A 26,156-nucleotide genomic window follows, 5' to 3' on the forward strand; every position below is an offset into this window, starting at 1 on the left:
AAATAAGAAGAAAAAAGTTCTCTTTTTCTCTTTATTATAATTTGCGTGAAGAAATGGTTTATGCTAAATTTTGAATCTTAATATTGTGCGGTTTTTTCTCTTGCCGTGACATGGTCTAATTATTTTGTCATCTTTTAACCGTCAAAATATATTTTATTTTTTTCGCATATTTTTTCTATAGGGTGGTTAGGTTATTCGAGTATAGTAGTATTCTACTATACTGTAGTTGTTTTCCGACTGAATTAAGAATATTTTAATTATATTTTTTTGCTGTAGAATACTTACACGAATGCCGAGAAGTTGTTAGCTGCTGCCGAGGAATTAGCGCAAACTGGGGAATGCAACGCCGATGAAATTTACGGTGTGGCCCAGGAATTAGAAGAACATATTGCCAATTTTGCAGCCAGAGTCGAAAGACGTCGTAGTTTATTGCATTTAGCCGTGTTATTTTTTACCCACGATAAAGAGGTGAGTTGACACTCCAATCAATCGATAAATCTTTATTACTCCTTGCTTTTATTTGCACGAGAATTAATAACTATAACCTTTGAAAGCAGCGCGTGAAATTAGTTCTTTATGAACCGTTTCAATACACACGTGGAGCGATAGTTTTTCGTACCTTTAACAATGCATTTTATAAATAAAATTGAGCTTGATGAAAAGCGCTGTTAAGTTATCATAGAAAAGGTGGTACAGCGCGTGAAATAATAATATTCCTTATGAACCGGTTCAATACGCGCGTGGAGCGATAGTTTTTCATACCTTTAACAATACATTTTACAGTTAAAATTGAAGCGCCGTTAAATTATTATAGAAATGGACCATTAGGGTTAGCTCAGCTGTATTTATTTACCTGTCAAATTAATATAATATAACAATATGGATAAATACAATTTCTTTAATTTTAATGTGTACTTAACGCGTACCAGTTGACATCCTGGTTCGAAGAATTGAGACAGGAATTACCTAGTGATGAAATAGCGGATAGTGTCGAAAGTGCTCAAGAGGCGTTGGATCAATTTGCCCAACAGCGCGATTCAACGGTAGACGCGGCGGTCAGTACTATAAGCGAAGGTGAAACCCTTCTTCAAGAATTAAGGTAAGGCCTATAGTAGGAAACTACTAAGTTATAGAGAGATAATACTATTTGCCGCCGCGGTGGTGGTAAAGGCGACAAGAATGTAACTGTAACTGTAAAACGGGGGTTGGGTTCCGTTGTTGTGTTTTTGTTCACGTCAGGAATGCGGGAATGTCGGCGGACACGGATACGAGTGGTTCTTACGCGGCCGTTGAGGGCACTTTAGAATCTCTCAGTCAAGCCAGAGATGGTTTGGAGAGCTTATGGGCCGCTCGAAAACTTAAACTCGATTTGTGCTTACAATTGAGACTCTTTGAAAGAGACGCGTTGGAGGTACGTCTTCAGTTTCTTTTAAAAAGTACTCGAATCCCCCTCTAACGGTTCTAGGACCATTTTGGAAACTAAGAAAAATAAATAGACCATATAGGGTTGCCACTGGTTAGGTCAAAACCCCGTGTAAAAGTCAGGAGGGTATTAAAAAATGGGACAGACTCGAGTTTATTATTAAAAATAACTTAAGAAGGTACTGTTAATATTGACAAGTAGCGTTTAGATCAGGGAAAATTCCGGGAAATAGTCAGGGAAACCCGAGGGGGTAGACACTTGAGAACTCAGGTGTACAATATGTCTCGAACTCAATGTACTGTCAAAGCTGAACTGTGAGTTCCGAAGGCTTTGAACTCAATGTACTGTCGAAGCCGAACTCTTTTGAACTCAGGTGTACACAGAGATCTAGAGCGTCTACCCCTTCGGGGAAACCACCCAGGTAAATTTCAATAGCTGAAATTGTGGCAGCCCTTGTAATTGTTAATGAACGGATAAAAAGGACTTCAACTTTGGTGGGTTAACCGCGTTCAGGTTTCGTCCCAACTTGAAATCTGGGCTGAAGAACTTCAAGTTGGCGCTTTGGCGCAAACGATGCAAGATGCGGAACGTACCCTGCATCTTCATCGTCAAAGCGTGTCGCGTATGCAACAAGCCACCTTCGAAGTCCTACAGAGAGGACAGGAACTATCGCAAGTATTCGAAACTTCCGGTTTACGTCTGATGGCCGATAGTCAATACGACGCGCAAACTCGCGTCCAAGTACTGCTGGAATTTCTTCACGAACGCGAGATGGATCTGGAGGACATGGCCGAGATACGGAGAGTCAAGCTGGAACAATGCGTGCAACTTTGTCAGTTTGAAAATGACGCCAATCAAGTCATAAGTTGGATACGTAACGGGGAGGCCATGTTAACCGCCACTTTATTAATACCGGCTACCTTACAACAAGCGGAACAACTTCGAGCCGAACACGAACAATTCCAATTGGCCATTGAGGTGAGATATCACTTTGATATTATTCATTTTCCTTTTAACTATATTATGCTTGTGGAAAACAATATCTTAATTTTTATCCGTTCATTCATTCATTCATTCATTTATTATCCTGTTTTTAATTATTTTAATGAATATCTCAAGTACATTTAAATATATTTTTCTATTTCATTGGCTCTACGCAAAATTTTAACCAGTACTACAAGGTACGTTTAGTTTAGGCGTCTTTTATTTTCGACCCCCCCCCTTTCTCCACCACCACCACCAAATTAATATTTTATTTTATTTATTAATTAATCATCACTTATTTGGTAGAAATTAATTTTAAATGTATTAGAAAATTCACGCGCCCCTTAATTATTGCACGATTGTAATTAGTCTTTAAGACGGTAAGGTAACGAATTTATATATAAAATAATTTAGTTTAATTATGAAATGTCGCATCACGTGACGTTAATTTTTGTCGCATCACGTGACGTTAATTTTTGTCGCATCACGTGACGTTAATTTTTTTCGTATCACGTGACGTTAATTTTTTTCGTATCACGTGACGTTAATTTTTTTCGTATCACGTGACGTTAATTTTTTTCGTATCACGTGACGTTAATTTTTTTCGTATCACGTGACGTTAATTTTTTTCGTATCACGTGACGTTAATTTTTTCGTATCACGTGACGTTAATTTTTTCGTATCACGTGACTTTAATTTTTTCGTATCACGTGACGTTAATTTTTTCGTATCACGTGACGTTAATCACGTGACGTTAATTTTTTCGTATCACGTGACGTTAATCACGTGACGTTAATTTTTTCGTATCACGTGACGTTAATCACGTGACGTTAATTTTTTCGTATCACGTGACGTTAATCACGTGACGTTAATTTTTTTCGTATCACGTGACGTTAAGATTTTTCGCATCACGTGACCTTATACGAATGCACTTTTTTTTCGTTTCTTTGTCTGAATAGCTAGTCCTTAATCTATCGCTTTTGCACGGTTTATTTTTTGGCGTAATTTTATTTCGCTTTAAGTTTTAAATATTATTCAGTTGAACCCTATTAAAATTACTTGAAAATTACTTAATTATAATTAATATAATGATTTGAATTTATTCATACGTGTTTATTCTTTTTTCTTTTGTGTTTCTTCTTGTATTTTTCATGACCGGTCGCTCTATCTTGATGGGCTCAACCCAAATCAATCTACTACGTTCTTGCAAATTACTAACCAATAAAAATAATACGTCAGATCTTGCCTCTTAATGTATGACCCCTTTTCTTCTATTTCTTCTTCTTTCTCTATCTGTCTGTTATTTTGCTACTAATTATGCCTATGTCTCGTTAATTTTTAATTAATTTAAATAGTTAATTAGTTAAGTAAGGCTTACCGATAAATATATAGTTAAATATTTTTAAACCCAAGGAGGATGTTGTGGTAATTGTAGGCCTTTTAATTATTTTTTGGTTAATGTCCGTTTTAATTTATCTTTTGAGGGAGGAATGTTTATTAATTAAATTAAATTGCGTGGGCGGGTTTTTGTTTTCGTTGTAGAAGACACACAGTAGCGCGGTTCAAGTTCAACAAAAGGCCGAATCTCTTATCCAATCAAATCATTACGATCCTGACCGTATTAGAGCCATTTCCGAAGAGGTTAATTCCAGATGGCATCAACTTATGAGTCACGCCGAAGATAGACACAAACTAGTCATGGCCTCGCTTAATTTCTATAAAACCGCCGAACAGGTGATTTATATTTAACATATCTTTTTTGGTTAACACCTCAGGAGGGAAGCGCCTAGCTGATACCCTTAATTTTGTTGGTTTGGTCCTTGTCTACTTCAAGGTTTGTTCAGTTTTGGACAGTTTAGAAAGGGAGTACCGTCGCGAGGAGGACTGGTGCGGAGGTGGTGCCGGAACCCCGACGGAAATCCCACCTTTGACCCCGTCAGTCGAAGGTCAGGCTAATTTTCCCGGTGGCGCGGTACCCGAAGGTGGCGTCGCTTCCGAAGACGCGTCTGTCGTCAAAACGGACAAAGTTTCCCGAATCTCTCAACAATTGACCAAACACCAGGAACAAAAGGAGGCCTTCCTGAAGGCGTGTACTTTAGCCAGGAGAACGGCTGAGACATTCCTCAAGTACACGGCCAGATGTATTCAGTATTATAGCGCCCACGGAGAATTGACCGCCCAACGTGGACCCGAGTCGAAAGTTAAGGGCATCTTGGAGCAACTACTTCTGCAAGAGAATCGGGTCCTCGAATGTTGGACTGGTAGGAAGAAGCGTCTGGATCAGTGCCAACAGTTTGTCCTCTTTGAACAAAGCGCGCGACAGGTAAGAATTGAATCGAGTTGAACCGACCTGGATGGTTTAACTCGAATGTACGTCGTCACACTTGTCCCTATAGGCGTTAGATTGGATCAAAGACACGGGTGAGCGTTACTTGGCCAGTCGTAAAGGCGTAGGTGAGACGACTGAGGAGACGGAAGCCTTACTTAAGGAACACAATGATTTCAAATGTACCGCGAAAGAAACGCGGGAAAAAGTCCGACTGTTGTTGCAATTGGCTGATAGTCTGGTTGAAAGAGGACACACTCACGCTAACGCCATCAAAGCGTACGTCGCCATCGTCGACGAAAGGTACAAGGACTTCAGTATGAGGATTGACAGTTATCGGTCTCAACTGGAACGAAAACTCGGCCTGAAGTCCGAGGGTGAGGGACGCGACTTGTCCTTGGATAGACACAGTGACCCTTCCTTGGAAACCAAAGTGAAAGAGGTCGCCGTCAAAGAAATGAACGAAGAGAAACGACGCTCGGCTAGACGGAAAGAGTAAGGAGACCTTGCTGGTTTTTTTGGTCAACCACCGGGGCTTAGGTTTAAGGTTTAAGCCTTGGCCTTTGGTTTTTATTTTGTCTTTGATAGATTCATTATGGCGGAACTCCTTCAAACTGAGAGAACTTACGTGAAAGATCTCGAAACGTGCATACGTACTTACATGGCGGAATTAAGAAACCCCGGGACCACCGCCCCTCAAGGAATTGTGGGAAAATATCACATCTTATTTGGAAACATGGAGGAAATATGCGAATTTCATAAAAAGTAAGTGAATTAACCCTTTTTTTCTTTGTCCGCTTTCATTTTTACCTTGTTACTCATACGGAGACAAAGTACTTGACTTTCCAATAACAATTTAATCCAATCGGAATTAATTTTAATTATAGACCCTTAGACTAATTTTAATATACTTATCGGTTATTTCCAAACCGGTGTTTATTACACCTTGTTACTCATAAGGAGACGAAGTACTTAACTTCCCTCGGAATTAATTTTAATTATAGAGAAACTAATTTTAATTAATTATTTTAATATACTTATCGTCTGTTTCTACATCAGTATTTATTTCTCCTTGTTAAAATTATATTAACCGCGCTTTAAATCGTTTATTACTTAAATTTAATACGCTCGGTGTCTATTTCCACACCCGTGTATTGTTTATTACTCCTTGTTAACGGTCCTCGGCAATGGAGGCTGAGATTTGATTTTAACGAGGGTTTTTGTGTATTTTTTTTTTTAATCCGTTTGCATCAGCATATTTTTGAAAGAATTGGAAAAGTACGAAACGATGCCCGAAGATGTAGGACATTGCTTCGTTACTTGGGCTCAAACTTTCGAAATTTACGTCAATTATTGCAAAAATAAACCCGAGTCGAATATGCTTTTGGTTCAACATTCGGGACAATTCTTCGAAGAGGTGCAACAAAAACACGGCGTGCCCCATCCGATCGCCGCCTACTTGATTAAACCGGTTCAAAGGATAACCAAGTACCAGTTACTTTTGAAAGACTTGTTGTCCTGTTGCGAAGAAGATCAGGGTGAAATCAAAGACGGGTTAGACGTCATGTTAAGCGTCCCCAAGAAAGCCAATGACGCCATGCATTTGAGTATGCTGGAAGGATGTGAGGTAAGCCCAAGTTTGAAACTCCTTTGTTGTTGAAATTAGGCCTATTATATCACGGTATATCCAAGGCTTAATAAAATAGATCAAATTATCACTTTTGGCCTATTATATCACGGTATATCCAAGGCTTAATAAAATAGATCAAATTATCACTTTTGGCCTATTATATCACGGTATATCCAAGGCTTAATAAAATAGATCAAATTATCACTTTTGGCCTATTATATCACGGTATATCCAAGGCTTAATAAAATAGATCAAATTATCACTTTTGGCCTATTATATCACGGTATATCCAAGGCTTAATAAAATAGATCAAATTATCACTTTTGGCCTATTATATCACGGTATATCCAAGGCTTGATAAAATAGATCAAATTATCACTTTTGGCCTATTATATCACGGTATATCCAAGGCTTAATAAAATAGATCAAATTATCACTTTTGGCCTATTATATCGGTAAATTTAGTCTATTATATTATAATATAGCGTCTAAATGTTGGACTATTATACTTTAGTCTATAATGAACGGGAAGGTTAAGTGGAGTGTTTAATTTATCTAGTTAGGCTTAGGTTTTTAGCTCCCTACAGTTCTGACCCTGAAAGGTCACACCCTTCTTTCTCTTACTGGAGTTTCATCCCCCCCCCCTAATGGTTGGAAACAGTATTCTACGCCAAAAAATGCCAACCAAAGAGGGGGGAATGCGTGACGTCAGACTATCTCTTCCCCCGGTAGCCAGTTGTTAGCTCCCTATAATGACAAAGGCTTAAGTATTCAACCTTTTTATCACCGATTGATGATTTTAACTCGTAAATAATTAGTAACGGTTTTGATTAGAACGGTATTTCTTTAAATTTAATCGTCATTAGTTGTCGTTGGATCAATTGGGTGAAGTTATCTTGCAAGACAGTTTCTTAGTCCTGGAACCAAAGTCCTTGATTAGAAAGGGTCGCGAACGCCACATTTTCCTGTTCGAACTGTACTTGTTGTTCAGTAAAGAAGTGAAAGATTCCTCCGGGAAGGCCAAGTACCTTTACAAACACAAGTTATTAACGTCGGCCATTGGCATTACCGAACACGTGGAAGGGGACGAGTGCAAATTCGCCGTTTGGACGGGTCGAGCGCCTCTCTCCGAGAATAAAATCATCTTGAAGGCCTCGTCGCTCGAAACCAAACAGACCTGGGTCAAGAAACTGCGTCAAGTCGTACAGGAAACCTATTTCAGTTCGGCCCTGTCCAGTTTTAATCTGGCCAAGGCGGCCAAAGCGGCGCAAAGTATTAGCAATAGATCAAGCAGGTGAGGAAATCTTCAATTTATTACACACATTTTATCCACCCATCGCGGCCCTGGTTGTTATTTTCTGACCCCAGTCGTGATTTTTCAAAGTAGTTCAGTTCAGTTTAGAATCTCCTATAAATATCGCGCGCTGTGTTCTATTTTTCAGGGACATGGAAAATGAATCCTCCATGGATGAAGGAAGCATTGAAAACCAGGAACGCGTCTCCTTGGCGTCATTCGGATCTGGCAACACAACGGACAGTGACAAGGTCAGAGCACGTTCCCTGCTTGTTTCTTTATTTAAAAAAACACTTTCCCTCATTTAACCTCCGTAACCCTTGCTTGACCTTTGATCCATTCATACCACCCTTCGCGTTAGACCTTGACTATAAGACTTACAATGGTTTTAATATAATCCTAAGTTCCTACTGTACTTAATATAAGTTAACCCTTTAGTTATTAGGCCAGAAAAATAGGCCATTTTTAGACCAGATTGTATATACTTGTAAGAAAGCTATAAATTATTGTTTTGACTTAAGAGTTACGTTTTTTTTTTGGTTTATTTCTTTTTGCTTAATTTACTTCTGTTACGTTAAAAAATAGCATTTAAATCCTAAACAGATTTGACCCTTTTATAATAAAAAAGAGAAAGAGCGAAAAAAGAAGTCTGTGTAGGCCTAGGAAGAGAAACTTCAATAATGATTTTGCCCATGCCCATTTTCTTTTGACGGTGGGTGGGGCCCCCATAGTTTTCCCAAAAAGAAATTTAGGTTCCAATAAAAGTAGTGGTAATGAACGGTATTTCGAATAAATTTCGCGCGCCTCCAAAGGAAAAATTAGCATAATCAAATTTCGACGTGTTCTTTTATTGTCTACTGAGATTAAATTCATCCTGGCCCTTTATCCGTATTACTTCTAATTCGGAGGATGTTAAATTAACACCGCGCTAATTTTGGTTGGATTCCCCCCCCCCACGTGTACCGTTAATTACGTTAGTAATTAGTTGTAAATCATATGATAAAACTCTCTTAAAAATAATTAGGCTTAATTTTAATCGAGTCGCCATTTCTTTTATTTTATTTTGAACTTTTTTGCACCCGCCTTCTTTTCCGAACGCTGATTGGTTAAGATTTTTACTTGAACGGAATCTTTTATCCAATGTTCACGCGACTTTTCCGTCGTCATGGTTACCTATACGATTTTACTCCCCAGAATCGCGCGAAAATTTTCCCTCCAGTTTTTGGCGCGCTTATAGAGTTGAAAGTACGCGAGGCTGCCGAGCGCCAGACATAACGTAAGGACCAATTTTCCCGGCAAAAAAAATCATGTTTTAACTAATTTAAAGAATTTAGTTCGTAGTTTAATTTTATTAATTAGCATTTACAAACGACTTACTCGGATTAACAGCTGCATTAGCTAATCAAATCGGTTCACAAGGTACGTTATTTTGAATTTATTTAGTATGAAAGCGTTGAATACTACATAATTATTGTAAGAATTCGGTTTATTGCCAATTGTTTTAAGTAGAAACGTGTACCGTATTAGGGTGCAATACGTCTACGATAATAATAATATTAGATCAATACCATACTAGTTTAACCTTTGACCCCCAGACTGAAGGTTCCCTTTATAGCGATAACTATAACGCCCCTAGTGTTATATTATATCTTAAATCGGATCTCTATTGGTTCCGACGTAGAAAACACCTCGGTCTCTTCAAAATTGACAGATATTATTTTGGAAGAAATATAAGGGGTTGCTAAATGAGAGCCAAAACTACGTAATCTTTCACCTTAAATTTTACTCGAGATACGTCATTTTGTTAGCGTAGGGTTTTTTTAGGTATCGGATGTTTTATTTGTAATCCGTCTTCTTGTCTGTCAGATGAATGAAGCGTTATATTTTTTTTTGTCGGGATGCTCGCCCTAAATTGGCTTTCTAACCTTACAATAACCTTGGGAAAAAAACTGTGTTTTCTTCAACGCGTTGGTCAGTTTTAGGCCTATAAGTTCAGGGTTTTCATCAGGGACTACTAGCCTTTTAAGATATCGGGTCTACGATAGACGACGATGTGTCGGAAGAGATATTGTGAAAGTTGGAAAATCAGGAAATCAGGCGAAATGCGTTGGATATTGTTGAGAAATATATTGGATATTGTTGAGAAATATATTGGATATTGTTGAGAAATATATTGGATATTGTTGAGAAAAGTATAGTGGATATTGTTGAGAAATATATTGGATATTGTTGAGAAATATATTGGATATTGTTGAGAAATATATTGGATATTGTTGAGAAATATATTGGATATTGTTGAGAAATATATTGGATATTGTTGAGAAAAGTATAGTGGATATTGTTGAGAAATATATTGGATATTGTTGAGAAATATATTGGATATTGTTGAGAAAAGTATAGTGGATATTGTTGAGAAATATATTGGATATTGTTGAGAAAAGTATAGTGGATCATGTTGAAAAAAGTGTAGGAAATTTATCGATAAATATATTGTAGATAATGTTGGAAATTATTGAGAAATGAATACGAAGTAATAATATAAATAATAACATAAATTGATGCACAAAATATTTCTTCTAATCCATGCACGTTGGCGAATATACGTCATTGAAATGAAAGGTTGTGATGTAGACGTATTGTTTGAAACTCGAAACCCCCCGGCCCGGCATCATATAGGCAGGCTAGCTAGGTTTTCTTAAAATTATAATGGCCTATAGGTACTTGAAATTATACAATTTCGTAACAGTGGCGACGTTATTCTTCCGAACTCCCACTCCAGTTCCTTCTTAAATCTAAACTTAAATTGAAAAATTAAATCCAAAATTCGTGGCAATTTTCATCGGGAGTTCCCACTGGACGGCGAACGTCCCAAGTTTATATATTATTTTTTATGAAACCCTTTTCGAAGCAGCGAACGCGTGCCTGCCTGGCTGTGCTTTTTTTAACGAGGGCGGTACAGCGTGGGTTAGCTAAAGTAGTGTAATCCCGTTTATTAGGTAGTACGTAACGTTCCCCCTATGGAACATTTTGGACTACTTCCCTTAAGTTAATATTAAGCGGTAGTATACAAGGGCGGTAATGTAGTATTATTCAACTATAATCTAGTGGTTTCCCCCTACAAAGTTGATAAAGTAGTATTATTCTACTATAACATAGTGGTTTCCCCCTACAAAGTTGATAAAGTAGTATTATGCTACTATAACATAGTGGTTTTCCCCCTACAAAGTTGATAAAGTAGTATTATGCTACTATAACATAGTGGTTTTCCCCCTACAATGTTGATAAAGTAGTATTATGCTACAATAACATAGTGGTTTCTCCCTACAAAGTTGATAATGTAGTATTATTCTACTATAACATAGTGGTTTCCCCCTACAAAGTTGATAAAACACCTTCCATGTTATCTGTACACTAGGCTAACTCTTTCGTCCCCCATTTAACTTTATCCGCGCTTAATGGTTGCACGGGCCACTAAACTAGAACTTAGTTTAGTGGCCCGTGATGGTTGCCAGTGATTTCCGAGAGAGCGATCTGAATCGAACAGAACTATAATATTTTCAGTCTATTGTATATAGCGGTTGAGTTACGCAATTTTCACAATTGCACTGGCAACGCTTGTAATATGCACACTATCTATAGCTGTTAATTATTCCCAATAATATTAAATATCTCGGTGCTATTTTCATCATAGTTACGCGCTGACAGTAGGAAACTACTAAATTATAGTAGTATAAATACTACGCGTCGAATAACTAAACCATCTAGGATATTCCATTGAGATTACACCCGTACGTTTTTTAACCCGGATTAATTTAATCTTAAGTTTTTACCATAGTTCAAGGGAGGCGAACTATGTAATTTGTATTGTATTCGAGTAACGTTGATTTCAGGCTTGACCCCTGGTTTAATTTCCGGTTGAAAAAAATGAGTCTGTACTTTATTTGATTTTTTTATATAACCAAGAGAGAGCCCTTCACTGTTATGTCTGTATTCTGTTTATATAAACTGGAGGATTTTTTTTGCCCGTTGAAAATTCGGGTCACGATTTACTTGGCTCTATTAACTTAGGTTCGGTCAGTGTTTGTTCAAGTTTGACTTCGCTGTCAAGTTATTCGGGTGTCGTAAACTTTTATCCGAGACATTTTAGTGAATATATAAAATTCTAGTCGCCTGCACCACTTTTCAAGCGCGGACCGTTTTGGTTGCTTTTTGTGTTGGTAGGAGGAACGAAGAAGCTATTTATCGGAAGGAAAGAACTATATCGAGCTATTTATGTATTGGAAGTAAGAAACCATCTATTTTTTGGTAGGAAAAACCTATGCTTTGTTGGGAGTTAGCTGTATTTCGGTGTGGGAATTAGCTGTATTTCGGTGTGGGAATTAGCTGTATTTCGGCGTGGGAATTAGCTGTATTTCGGGCGCCATTTATTAAGATGGCGGCGGATTGGGGGGAAATCTTTCTTAGTTCGCGCCTACTACTTATGAGTAACTTAACTGGAAATTTTCAGCCTTCTAGGGCAAGCGGTTTGGGCTGTGCGTTGATTATTAGTCAGTCTGTCAGTCAGGACTTTGATTTAGATAGATATAGATGTATTTCGAAGGAATGATCTATTTCTAAATTGATGTGAAACACCTATTTCTTAGAAGGCAGCATCCATCCACTGCACGTTCTAGTTTTCCCTGAAAACCTCTATAGCTTTCCTAGAAGATATAACATCAAAAATTCCGTGAACCTAAAGTTGTGTCTTGGTGCAGACCAAACCGATTAAGATCAAATACTACGTCACATTACGTACTTCTGATATAGAAAGATTCATTTAGAATGGACAGGGCAACTAACGTAACAGTCTGTCCTAAAAATAAAAAATAGAAACAAAAACTCGGAAACCCCTTCCAAAAAGGTCCCCCGGAATGGGTCCCATCGGTGCCTTTAATGTTTTCTGGGCACGATGTCTCCCTTCCTAATAATTTAAGAAGACGACCTCCTGTCCTGTCCTTTCGTTGCTCGCATTCTTTTATGTCCCCCGATATACCAAGGAGGATGTAGACCGAGTCCCAGTCTAGTTAGGAGTAGAAAATGGAGGCTCAAAGCTTGAGCAAAGATTTTTAAACTGTTCTTGTAATGCGAGAAGCAAGAATCATTATAAAAACACAGTTGGTGTAGCGTGTATAGAACCCATTACGATATTTGTCTGTTGTATTACAACTATAATTGCGGGATTTATGGCTAAGGTCCAGGGGCAAGGGTTAACGTGAGTCCCTACCTTTGTCTTCATTGGCTACGAATTATTAAACGTTACGGGGAACGTTTATTAACAAACAAACCGCCTCAAAACATAACAAAGAGCATAGTAGTAGCGTCTAATGATATCTTCCCATAGAGGTTAATACGGTTAAAGGCTTCGAAGTGCCATTTTTACAGCCTATACCAACTATGATGGGTTGTACTTGGGATTTAAGGTGGAAAAAGTTTAAATGTATAAGGCATTTAATCAATATTTTTTTAGGGTTAGGGTTAAGATCATTTTACTTGACCTTTAGGGAATGTGAAAAGAAAAACGGGGATATAGATTTTGCGTGTCTTTAGGCAAATAATGTTTGATGAACTCTCAAGGAAAGGATGGGGTCTTTTATGAAGCTAGGTCCTTGTAAATCTCCTCTCAGACGCGTACAGCTCATCCAATATCACGGTTACGGGCGCAATCAGACATTGGGCAAAAGTAATTAAGCAGAATATTCATAAACGTCCTCTCCGAAGGATTAACACGGGGTTTTTTATTACACGCCGACAGCTTTTAACTTTGGTTCTATAAGACATACAGGAAACTCCTATGAGTAAATTTTTTAGTCCTATTTCTTTCTGCCATAGTCCACTGATTGAGATAAAGCTTTGTACCGTCTGAAGCGACATTTAAACGAAAATACGAATTTGGTCGCTGGATTGCTTCTAATTTTCCCCGGGTCTATATATTGATTGGACAGTGGTCTGTGTGTGTCTCGAGGGATTGGTCACTCTAGTTTTCGGATATGTTTAGAATAATTCTCAACACCGTTGTTTAATCTCGATTAGGGACCTTAAATAACCGCGAAACTATTTGGAAATTACCGAGAAATCACGTGTCTTAACTTCTTTTAATAATAAAACGCGTAACGTAACTGCGTACGTGAAAAAGGGGTGGCGAGCCCCTCGGTTTGTGTGTTTTATACGTTTTGATTATCCATTGGAACGGAATCGTGCTTTCGCTTTGTCTTATTTTTTTTCTTTTTATTAGTTATTTTTTTTTGTGTGTGGTCCCATTGCAATTCGAGATCTACTTCCGTTTTTTTTTTATTACCTTGAATTCCGTTTCCTCATTTCCTTATACCTGGAAAATTAATTTAAATAGCTGAATAAATTTGCCTAATATGGTAGGAAAGCTCCTATATTATAGAAAGAATAATACTATCCCCCTATTGTTCAAGAAGTAGAATGTATAAATTAACTTAAGCTTGTGTACAATTTTATTTGACAGGCTAGCGTGGAAGTGACTTTGGTGGTGGAAGACTTCTTCCCAACAAGTTCCGGTGGTTCTACCCCGATATGCGCGAGCGCTTCCCCGATTTGGTCGCAATTCCCGCAATTACAAGTGCGCGTGGGACAGCAAGTTGATGTCCTCGAAGTCGTAACCGGGTCCGGAGGCGCTGATTGGTGCCTGGTACGAATTCAAGGTCACGCCAACTCAGAGGACGTTCTATTGCCTCAACAACAGTATTCTCATGGCGTCGTCGCTGCCGGACCCACTCAAAGTAACAACAACAACAACAACTTGAACAATTTACCCATCGAGGGATTGGTGCCTTTGGCCTGTTTAAAACCAACACCGGGCATGAGGAGTTCCTCCAGTAAAGGCTCCATGGATGAGGGTGAGTTTATGGACCAGTTTATTCATTTCAAACTAGTTATAAGCTTACCCGGTGTTTTAACTTGGGAGAGGGAAACGGGTAGACACTAAATGTGTGTGTTAAGTTCGCGGATAACAGGCTAGGTGTCGCTTTTTAAGTACCGTAGAAAAATCTATGGAAACGGTTGCTATGGTTACCGTTTTATCTTCTCCGAAACTGAATCCTCTGAAACGTATTACGATATTGGCACCTATCCGCCTTTCTCAATCTTATATCGAAAGGATTTAAAACATCCGGTGTCATTTATAAAAATTATGACTTATTCAATTATAAATCTATAAAATATTTGATGAGACGTTTTAAAATCCTGTATCTGACAGACAGCCGGGTCCTACTCTTTCCAACACGGGGTTTCCAATACCGGGGTTACGACCCCCCAAAGTTGCGTATTATATCTCGTGAGTCATGATTGATGACCCCTGAATGACCTTGACGTTGTGTAAAACATTACGTAATTTCAATTCCATTTTCAATCAATGGTTGTTCACTCTCCCTCCAACCTTCTACTTATTTCGATTTCCTTCTCTTCGCCTTTAATTTCCTCGTTAGCTTCCCCCCATCACCTCGTGTCTTGTTTTCGAATCATTCGGCAAGAGTTTTTACGTCATCCGTGACGTCACTCGAACCTCCTCGGGCGGGCAACAGGCTGAAATTCCTCGTGGAAAAATTTAACCGCCAGCGCGCGCGTGAAATATCTCGCAACACCACGAGGGGGAGTATGGGAGGTGAAATTATTTTGGCGGGAGTTAGATTCGCGCGGGTTTAAATGCGAAAATCAGTTTCAGAAGCTGGCACCAAAGTTTGCGATGCTCGTGGGTTTAGTAGCTTTAAAGTCGCGGTTTCAGTTTGCGATAATAATAAGAATTAGTTTATTTATTAATTAATTAACACATGAGTTTCGTGAGTTGCGTTTGTCTATCCAAATGGATCACTGCAGTTTGTCTCTCTCCTACTGGTAGGTTTTTAAAACATTTTATATATATTGTAGAGTACTGACAGATGTCTCTATGTTTGCGCGTAAAAACCTTTGGAAGATTATAAGGGGGTGCCGTTAGTATATTATAAAAGTTTGTGCATATTTAAATGTTAGTCACGGGAACATTTTTAGCGTTTAAACAATACTTGGAAAAGAAAATTGGTTATAATTTTAGCACAACCTTGAGAATGTTAAGAGAATCATTCGTCCCCAGGCTTTTATTTTAGAGTCTTAAAAATTGGGTTCGCGCCAACGAGATTATTTTAGCATAAATTGAAAATATATTTTCCAGGAGCGAGAGAGTGAGAGAGAGAAAGTGAGTGAGGTTCTAGTATCCCTTTAAAACGACGTTGAAAGATAAAATATCTGTCAATTTCCTCTGGTAAAATTGAATATAAATCAACGTTGTCACAATTTTTTTTATTTCCCATGGAAATCCCGTGGAAATATTCAATAAAATTTTCTTATCTATTTGGGTGTTTGTAAGGCTGCTGTATATTTCGTTTTATTTTAATTCGGTACAAGGTGAATTTTCCACATTTACTTATTGACCTATAAACTAAGGGCCTAGCTGTTTTTTTCATGTTAAAAGTCCCGGTTTATTTTTTTTAATTTTAATTTATCTACTATAAATTTTATTTCCAAATAAGTATTCAAATTTTAATTAAAATAATATATATATTTTTTTTTTGGCGGGCTTGGAGTCACGCGGAGTTACCTTTTAAATAGCACGTGCGCCGGTTGACTTTACGTCATCATAGCCTTTAATTTTGGCGCGTTTAAAATCGCGTGGAGTTTTTTTCGCGCGCGTGCGTTTCGACGTCTCGTGTTTCTCTATAGTCGTTTTGGCGCAATTTTATCGTATATAAAAGAAAAGACTCGGATTTCTTTAGCGATCGATGAAATGGCGCGCGCGTGCGCACGCGCTCCATCGTGTACTTTTCCCGCCAAAAAATATAAGAGCGGCGACGTTATAGGTTGGTTGGGGTTGGTTATATGACTGGTGGCCCAGTTTTAGAATAGGCAATTCTTCTAAACATTTCCTAGAATGTATTTTCTTCTTAAATAACTTCATTTATAGAATTGAAAGAAGAGATTTCTTAGAGAGAGAGAAATTCATTTACAAAAATTTAACCCTGCTTCTAAAATAGTCTCTGAAAAATATAAATTAGGCTTAAATATCTTCTTTCCTCCCTAATTCCCTGAATCGGAATATAAAAAAATAACTGGGGAAAGTCTTTAAAGAACTGATGATCCAGCGTTTTACAAGAACTCTCTCCTCTTTCTCTATTTCTCTCTCAGTCTCTCTATTTCTCTCTTTCTTTCTAACTGCGGATTCTAGAACGATAATTTTCTCTAGTCGACAAAGATTAAAAGCCTCGTTGAAAACGTGTCCTACTCTTAAAATGAAACGTCACTTCCTGTAACGTTTATTTTTATTTTTATTTACAAATAAAAGAACAGTACGTACTTATGACAAGCAAGCAAGCAAGCAAGCCCCTGCCTAGTTTTCGATTTTTCGGGATAAAATGGCCCCTTCAAAAAAATGATAAAATAGGAAATAAGAATAATAGCGTTAAACCTTTCAAGTACTCCAAAAAATGTCAACCATATTCTATGATTTATTTTTCACACCCAACAATGTCACACTATCTTTTCCTCAGTTTTTTATGGTTTCATGATTAAAATCTGTTTAATAGAATCGGTATGGGTATTTTTAAAATCACGCTTCAGAGCTTCGATTTAGATTTTTTTTTTAAATTTGAAATTAAAATTGACAGCCGTAACAATTTTTTAATAAAGAGGTTTTGAATATTAATTACTTTTCACCCCTCAAAGTTGATTATCTTTGGCCGTGACTGACGTAGACCCTTGGTTAGGGATAATCCCTGGGGATGTTTTGTTAAATTAGAGGTTTATGACTTTTCGGTCATAGCAGTTGCATTTTCGACCCTAGAACCACTATACTTTGCTGGTACAACTGACCCCTTTTTGTAACACCCTGTATAACGGAGTTCTGACCTTTCCAAGTTGGTTCGGAAATGGTCGTTTAAGCTGGAGTACTATCCCCCCTCCACTTCCTTTTTTAAAGTCTCGAGAACATTGATAACATTGAGGATCAGTTCCCTCTGAATTTGAAAGAGAACTTTTCAAAAAGATGATGACGCTCTTGAGCTTCCCTTCTCTCCATCCTCTTCTTTTCTCCCCGACATCAATGGGGGTTAATAATTAATTATTCTTCGACGGAAGAACTAGGTAGTACTTTATTCCTAAGTATGACCACGGTAGTTTTGATTCTAGAGTATGAAATACATTCTTTGTTGTATTGATTTTTATCCCTGGTAATACTGACTGACTGCCTGCTACGATTAAATCATTTTATTGAATCAGGGACGAGTAGGGAAGGCGTAAAATTTTACGTCCTTTTTTTTACTGGCAACACGTGACAAGCGGTCTCGTGCTACGAACTGACACGTGACAAGCGGTCTCGTGCTACGAACTGCCATCTCGTGAGAATCGCAATAAGGAAAAATGCATTCGTTAGATGTAATTTATTATTTAACGTTTTTGGAAATAGTACATTTTGCGATGGAGAGAGGGCGCAAAATACTTATTCAATATACAAACAGAAACCCTCGTGCCGATAACGGAACGAATTTAACCCCTTCGACTTCCTTCCCCCCACTGTAAGAGTTTATGCTCACGGGCGGTGTAATACGACTCCCGTTCAACTCCTCCCTGATTGAACCATTCTAGAGCTGCTAGACACGTATCATTTTTGTCGGCGGTATTTTTTCGTGTGGGTGTGTGGTCAGTATTACTGTTCGGACATACTCTCTCTCTCTCTCTAATGTTATTTTCCAATTTTGCTGCTGGTCTTGCAAGTTGCACTTACGATGGAAACTTATTGCATTAAGACCGGACGCGGTTCAGGAGGTTGTAGGAAGTTTAGCTACCACACAAACAAATTAAATAGGAAGGAGGTGGGGTACTTATTGGTCAGGGCAGTGGTCAGGGAAATTGGAAAGCTTCAGGGAATCTCATTTATATCATAATAGGTCAGGTAATTTATCGAAATTTTCCCAATAGAGAATTGTTAATTTTGACAAAAAAATAATAATCAAAATGAAAATGATTTTTAAAAAATGCCGGTCAACCTTCGAAATGAAATTCCGTTCTTGAAGGTTATCTTCGAGTGAATACTTACCAACTTAACTGGTGGATATTTAGCGTTGTCATTGGCTTATAACGGGCCGGGATATCCGTACCGTAGCCACCATAGATCCATCTATGCATGCATCCCATCCATCCATCCATCCTGGTTCATTCTTAGGTTCCCGTTGCTTGTTGGGAATTGGGATCTCTTCGGCGCAGAATCATGGGGCGCGCTTGTGTGTCGGTCGACCCCGTAGTAGTGTGGGCGTGAAAGCGAACCCCATCCTTTCGCCGTTGCAGCTAGAAACCGACCACCGTGCGCCGAAGGAAAGATCTTCAGCTTCCCCCTCTCAAAAAAGCATCCTTAAAAATCAGACCTTCTTTCCTTCAACTACAATTTCAAATCATCTTTAGATATCCGATTTAACCCTTTCGGTTTAATTAAGAGAAAAGAAATCAAGTCTTTATTAAATAAATATATATATATTTTTAAATAATTTTTATATAAATAGAATTAAACGTTACGTTAATTAAGATATAGAGAAAAGAGTTGTGGTGGTGGTTAATTTTAATCACGGTTAGGCTTAGGTTATGACTGTATTTAGGTAATACGGTGAGTGTCTCGGATATTACAAACGCGTGGTGCTGAATTCGCGATGATTATTATAAATCTATCTGGATTAATTAAACTATATAATGATCATTAAATCGTTATTCAAAAAATCGCCAATCTTTAAACGGTGAGTTAAATTAAATTTTCATTTGATTTACCATCTATATTATTATTATTATTATTATTATTTGATATCCTAGGCTTAGCGTATACTGGAAATGTAATTATTTCGAATATACAATACATTTGATTATATTTAGGTAATTATATTTAATTTTAATTAGGGTATACGAGCGGGGGGATTTATGTATAGGGTTGTTTAGTATCGCTTTAAATTTTTGACCGCGAATTTTATTGATTAAAATTTAGTACAAGGTGACGTCCGAGCCCATTGATTATTGGGGAAACATCTTCTAACCCCCCCTCTCACCCCCGCTCTCTCTATCTCCGATGTCCTCTACTTTTGGCCCACCCCATCCTTATAGGGCTACGTTTATCCTGTATTTAGTACCACAATAACCTCGATTATACTAAATTACTTACTGATTTGGGGGAAAGGGACACTATATGATATTATGTAATATTATGTGTGGATGGATTTTAGTCCCTAAAAACTAGTAAAAATGTTGTTGCAGTATAAATGGAATGCAAAGGAAAAGACAGGGAATTTTGTAAATGAGTTAGGGTGAATTTTAAACTCAATTTTCATGGTTTTAGGCACAATTTTCATGGTTTTAGACACAAATACATGTTTTTAGAGAGAATTTACATGTTTTTAAACACAAATACGTGTTTTTAGAGAGAATTTTCATGTTTTTAAACACAAATACGTGTTTTTAGAGAGAATTTTCATGTTTTTAAACACAAATACGTGTTTTTAGACAGAATATACATGTTTTTAGACAGAATTTACATGTTTTTAAACACAAATAAATGTTTTTAGACAGAATTTACATGTTTTTAAACACAAATAAATGTTTTCAGACAGAATTTACATGTTTTTAAACACAAATAAATGTTTTCAGACAGAATTTACATGTTTTTAAACACAAATAAGTGTCTTTATACAGAATTTTCGTGTTTTTTAGACACAATATCCATGTTTTCGGCGAACCCTATTGATTCACACCTCAAATAAAAGCAATACAAAAATTCATAATATTAGCTGACCTTGGAAATAAAGCGGTTATCGCATCAGGTAATTGGCGATGATCATGAAAATAGTAAAATACGATCTAAAATATTTGTGTCATGGTCTAATATACTAAAATACGCCGTCTACTTACATTTATGTCTGTCTAAAATATATATAATATAACATTTGAGTCATAGGCGTCGGGAAAAATTCAAACGTAAAAATATACGCTGCGATATCGTAATTAAAAAAAGAAAGAAATTATTGTAGATAAGAAGTAGCCTTTATTTTTTATGGTCGGTTTTATCTTTTGACGTATTGAATCATTATCGAGTTAGATATCGTTGGTGAAAGGTACGCTCGAGAGACTGATTAGCGATATATTAGACTTTAATTTTACTCCCGTTACTTACGAGTTAGGCTTAGCTATTTAGGTTACGTTCATGTAACGTTAGAGTTTTAAGTTAATTTTAAATTATGGTTAGGGTCAAATCAAAGTTTTATATTTTCGATTCGACCGAATTAGTTGAAGCTGAAGGAGATAGTGATCAAGGTACGAAGATAATTTGTTTAATTTAATTATTTGTGGGTTGTACTTGATGAACTTTGAACTCTTCGTTAAGTTATTTAAATTTTAGGTTTGGATTTAACTTTTGACACGAATTATTATCATTTTTGTCAAGTATTTAACCTTTAATTTGCTGGTAAAATAATGATAGGTGGTCAAAATAGTATAATTTCAACTTTGACCTAGAAATGTGGGTTGAACTTGATGAATTATGAACTCGTCGTTAACTTATTTAAATTTTAGGTTTGGATTTAACCTTTGACACCGTTTATTATTATTTATGTCAAGTATTTAACCCTTAATTTGGTTACCTTAAAATAAGGGTAGTTAACTATGAGGTGGTCAAAATAGTATAATTTCAACTTTGACCTATATGTCCGTAACTTCTCAGAATCCAATTCCTGTTTTAATCGGGTTTGAATTGAATGGAATTCCAAATTTTTGGAAATACCTCTACATGATGCAATTGCATTTTTCCCCTTTTTTAATGGAGGGAAATTATAAATTAGCGTAGAATTGTTTTGGAAATAAAGTTATAGACTCGTTTGAACGAAACCGTACATTTCTGACGCGTCATGTACAAAATTAGAAATTGTATTTCCGGTTCCGGTCTTTCCTAAGCAAAATGAACAACAAAATTTAGCAATTCCTTATCAAAACGCTAACCTTAATATAAATTCACCAGAAACGTATAAACTCGTGAGGGGAACGGTTTTTAAGGTTCAAGGCCCCCTTTCTCTCTCTTTCTCTAAGTAGCTAAGGCTTAAGAGTTGAGTAGTCGCGGCGGTATAGTACAATTCAGTAGCAGTAACTGACTGACTGCAGTGTCAGTGTGGGCACCATTCCAACTCTTATATATATATATATATATATAATTTATATATATTGTTTAAAATATAGTTGTGCGAAGAAGGGAGACCAGCGCTTAAACCCCGGTCCCGTTTTCTTCTAGTTGCTGCACTGTCATTATTATTTAAGTCCTTTACTATCTCTAGATAGGAAGCGTTTTATCCACTCTCCTAACATCAGTTAAGAAGATGCCTAAACTCTAGCTAGTTAAGCCTAAAACACCTTGTTATCCTGTCAATTTCCCCCGTGATATCGCGTCTCAACCCCTTAATTGATATTGAATTAAATAGGTTCGCTCGCCATCGGTATGTATGCCTTTTTAAACAATTATTAAACTAGTAATTATGTTGTTTACTCGTTTGTTTGGATGGACTGTAATCAATCGAGAATTAAACTAGGCTAGTCTTCCTTGGAGGAATTTAAGTTTTACACCTTTTATCGAGCAAGGTGCGGTAAATTAAATATTACAATGTATTTAATTGTTTGAAAGAGTGAATTTTTTGCTATCACTTCGTAAACGCGTCAATTTAAAAATAGAGTGAAGAGGCATTAAGCGTGACTCGATTTGAAACAGTTCATAATTTGTAGGATATAACATCACCACCACCGGCTTGGTGGCACCCGGGCTGTTTGCCAAGCCACCGAATGACATTTAACTACTTACCTTCCTCAAGATCTTTACGTTACCTCTAATAGATAAATCTCAAAGTCTCCTATTTGTTGATAAGAATTATGACTGGTTATTCTTAAATAATTAATAGATCTAAGAGATTTTAATGTTTGTTTCTTTGTTTTTTGTTAATTGATTTATTTATTTCTATTCTTTTCTAGATGCTGTTGGTGCGGGAGGTTCTAGCGAAAGTGGTGGTATTGGTTCTTCAAATTCGTACGCCCTCGGGGGCCCGGGTGGTCCCGCCACTCAAGCTTTGTCCCAGACTGTCCAACAAGGTGGACACGCGGTTTCGCCGGCTAATAAAAGAAGGGGAACTTTTAGGAAGTGGTTGTCGAATCCGGTTCGCAAGTTGAGTCATGGACGCTTGGAGAGGGCTGCTAGTGAAGCCGCCAAATCGAGTCCCAAAAAAGGACCGCCCCAAACCGCTCCATCCTCCGCCGCAGTACCGCCAACTTGGAAGGTTAGTAAACAACTTTAAATGTACAAACTTGAACTGATTGAAAACAACAACCCACTCACGTTACTTCGCACGTGGGACATTATCGCGCGCTTTTGCACGAGACTAGAGTTCGTAACCTTTAAAGTTTGAAAAATAGGCTTAACATTTTTTTCCCGCGTTTTTTTTTTCTTTTTTTTTTGGCAGGTGGGGCATTCATTATCTTGCGCGCGCGCTTTTGCACGAGACTAGAGTTCATAACCTTTATTAAAGTTTGAAAAATAGGCTTAGCTTTCTTTAGCTGTTTTTCCTGCGTTAACTTAAGCCTTGTCCAAGGAAGTTTATTTACAATTTATGGTTCCCTTTTTTTGTGGCAGTTACTGAGTGGCAAAGAGGAAATGGGCAATAAGACATCTTCCTCCGGTGCTCCACCTCTCAAGGCCGAAGTTGATGTGAGTCTAATTTTGAAACATACATATTTCGCGCTTGTTTTAGTACTTCTTCAAAGGGAGAATATGTATATATTTTTTCAAGCCTAATTATGGTAGAGTCATTAGGGTACAAAAGTGAATTCAGTGACTGCTACTGAGACGCGGTACTGGTTGACTTTGACTGGCGCCAAATTGTTCTAGAATTGGCGCCTTTTTTTGTCTCCTAACTCCGAAACATTTGTGGGATTAAGGTCATAAGTATATAATAATAAGTTAGTTTTATCAAATTATTCCAAAAGTGTTTTAAGCAGTATTCTTCATAGGTTAAGGGTGTTGACCCGCAAACTTGTACAGGGTTGTCAGACACATTTTTTTTAGTAATTTATCAATATCGTGATTATTAAAATATAATATCGTTTCGCGCGATTATCATAAAAATTCGATATTCACGATAATCGTGAATTTGAATTTGAATTTTAAAATGTTCTTACACCGTACCTTATCGTTAGAGGGGTCGGACGCTTTAATTTAAAAATTTTTGAGAGAGTTAGACATACTTTCTTTTGAATGGCATTATTAGTGGAAGACCCCCCTTTCCCTAAACCACGAAAATTAATATATTTTGGTCGTAAATTATAATTTAGTTTAATTTCTGTGTAAATCGTGTTAAACTGAGAAATAATCTGGGATCTAAATTATAATTTCAAAGGTGTTAAAATATGAATCTTCGTGATTTTTTTTTGGCTTAAAAATGGGGTCGAATCGTTTATAGAGAGAGAGAAAAATTAATAATTCAACGTGAAATTTTTGTAATCTTGGGTAATTTTCCATAATACATTTTTTTGTAACTGATAAGTTCTTCTAAGTGAAATTTAGCTTAGAGACTAAATGTAGACTATATTTATTTTGGTGAAAGATTCATTTTTAAGAATGATTTAAAGCCTTTTATAGGTAGGGCCTCTTAAGAAACCAGTTTTTCTATAACAAAGTTTATACGAATGTTTTTGTTTTAAAATAAAATTGAGTGGGCGTGTGACGGACGAACTTAAAGTTTTAGGATACGTGTACTTTTTAAAAAGAGATCATTTTGATAAATTTCACAACCCCCTATAAGACGTAACGTAAGTCCCATCTTTTTAGGACAATATGGGCTAGGCTATTTTGCTCTAATCTTTCAAAGTTCTCTACGTCTCTCACGGACTAATTGAGTTAGCCCCGAGTAATTAGTATCGTTTTATAGAGCGCAATTTGGCCTATTATCTAGCCTAAAAGGAGTTGTTTCATTTCTTCATGTAGTCTTACTGAGATTTATTTGAGACGTTTCAAAGTTGGGTGGGGGGGGGTCTCTATTGAAATCGGGTCATACATAGAAAGTATGTATTCGAAACGACAGGAAAATTGATATTATTATCGAAATAAACTTCCTTCCCCCCCCCACCACTGCCTATCACTTTATCCCCCCCCCGTCTTCCCTGGGTTCTTTTAGAAACTGAGCAAAACAGCTGTAGCCTCGTATGTCACTTTTAAACAGACACGTTGAAGGCCGCTTAATTAAATACGGCGCGTTTCAAATATATACGTCGTGGTTTAGCTATTCGAGTTTTGCGTAACGCTAACTTATCTTTAAGATAGTTGGAAAACCACTACGTTATAGTGGGAAGCTACTACTGGTTACAAACTGGAGCTTGTCATGAATGAAGTGACGTGGGCATAGAGACGCCTGGTGACTGACTGGGGCCCTGTCAAAGGCTTAGTACAGACTAAATAGGAAGTGGTAGTCCTGCAAAATTAATCGAGTGTAGTCTGCAATTCTCGAACTAGCTCGAGCTGTAAGTGTAGCATTATGGTAGTGTTATACTTATGGAACATGCCCTATAAACTTACGCGGTTGTATTAAAAAGTCGTTTCATCCATGTTTAAATTGCATCGCACTAATCCATTGATTCGGTGATATGTTTAAAACCATAATACTACTACACTCGAATAACCAAGCCACCCTCTTCGTCTTAAGTTAAGGCTAGTTGCTATATAGCGATAAACGTGACTTTCGTAATAGATTCATAATCCCGAAAATTTGTAATGTGGCATTTGATTTTGAAACAAGACGTGACGTGGGTTAACGTCCACTTGTTTATTAAGTTATTACAGTATTACTTTTAAATCCGGACATACATACATACATTCTTAACAATTTCATTAGTTTCCCCCCTTGTACTTCTTAATTTTGTTCCTTGGGACTGAAAAACAAACCGCTAAGAAAAAGATACGGAAAATTTTGGAAGAAATTTTTTGGGGGTTTATACTTCGACGTAGGGTTCGCGTTAAGAAACACGTCTCTGTGAAAAGCTCGGCTTGTTGTTTGCCAAAACATATATCCCAGTGTAATTATTTTAAAATATCCCCTCTCCCACCTCTGTTAGTTTGTTTTTGCTGGGTTTCAACGCTGGTACTGTTTTTAGGTGGAAAACTACTGAATTTCGACTTTAAAGTATGTACCCTATACCCGAAAATAATATGTTTTTTTGGTGGGGGAAAAAAATATGTTGTGGTATATTTTAAGATGATTTTCGTCAGTCTAAAATTATTTTTAGAATCGTGACTTTCTTTCGGAAGTATTTAACCTTAGTTACTGTGTATAGCATTTTAGCGTCTTGGTCTGCCCGTCGTGAGGATACCGATTTTAGTGTATGTCCTTATCGTCTTCTGGGGTAAGGGATTTTT

At 37.2% G+C, this 26,156-nt stretch overlaps 1 protein-coding gene across 2 annotated transcripts in view; it reads left to right on the top strand.

Annotated features, from left to right (window-relative positions):
* trio (trio Rho guanine nucleotide exchange factor) overlaps nucleotides 1-26,156 on the top strand; it is a 57,446-nt gene that overhangs the window by 24,323 nt on the left and 6,967 nt on the right. For both annotated transcript variants that reach the window (XM_089846528.1, XM_089846529.1), the window contains exons 11-24: nucleotides 277-468; nucleotides 930-1,099; nucleotides 1,240-1,411; nucleotides 1,937-2,401; nucleotides 3,950-4,141; nucleotides 4,242-4,730; nucleotides 4,804-5,228; nucleotides 5,322-5,498; nucleotides 5,988-6,360; nucleotides 7,230-7,657; nucleotides 7,806-7,908; nucleotides 14,169-14,559; nucleotides 22,727-23,028; nucleotides 23,382-23,456. In XM_089846528.1, coding sequence (XP_089702654.1) covers nucleotides 277-468; nucleotides 930-1,099; nucleotides 1,240-1,411; nucleotides 1,937-2,401; nucleotides 3,950-4,141; nucleotides 4,242-4,730; nucleotides 4,804-5,228; nucleotides 5,322-5,498; nucleotides 5,988-6,360; nucleotides 7,230-7,657; nucleotides 7,806-7,908; nucleotides 14,169-14,559; nucleotides 22,727-23,028; nucleotides 23,382-23,456 — 3,954 coding nt within the window. The remainder of the gene's footprint in view (nucleotides 1-276; nucleotides 469-929; nucleotides 1,100-1,239; nucleotides 1,412-1,936; nucleotides 2,402-3,949; nucleotides 4,142-4,241; nucleotides 4,731-4,803; nucleotides 5,229-5,321; nucleotides 5,499-5,987; nucleotides 6,361-7,229; nucleotides 7,658-7,805; nucleotides 7,909-14,168; nucleotides 14,560-22,726; nucleotides 23,029-23,381; nucleotides 23,457-26,156) is intronic.

Source organism: Phalangium opilio, unplaced genomic scaffold (genome assembly GCF_054372755.1).
Source record: "Phalangium opilio isolate 3A_F unplaced genomic scaffold, DU_Popi_V2 ptg000079l_1, whole genome shotgun sequence".
Classification (NCBI taxonomy): domain Eukaryota; kingdom Metazoa; phylum Arthropoda; class Arachnida; order Opiliones; family Phalangiidae; genus Phalangium; species Phalangium opilio.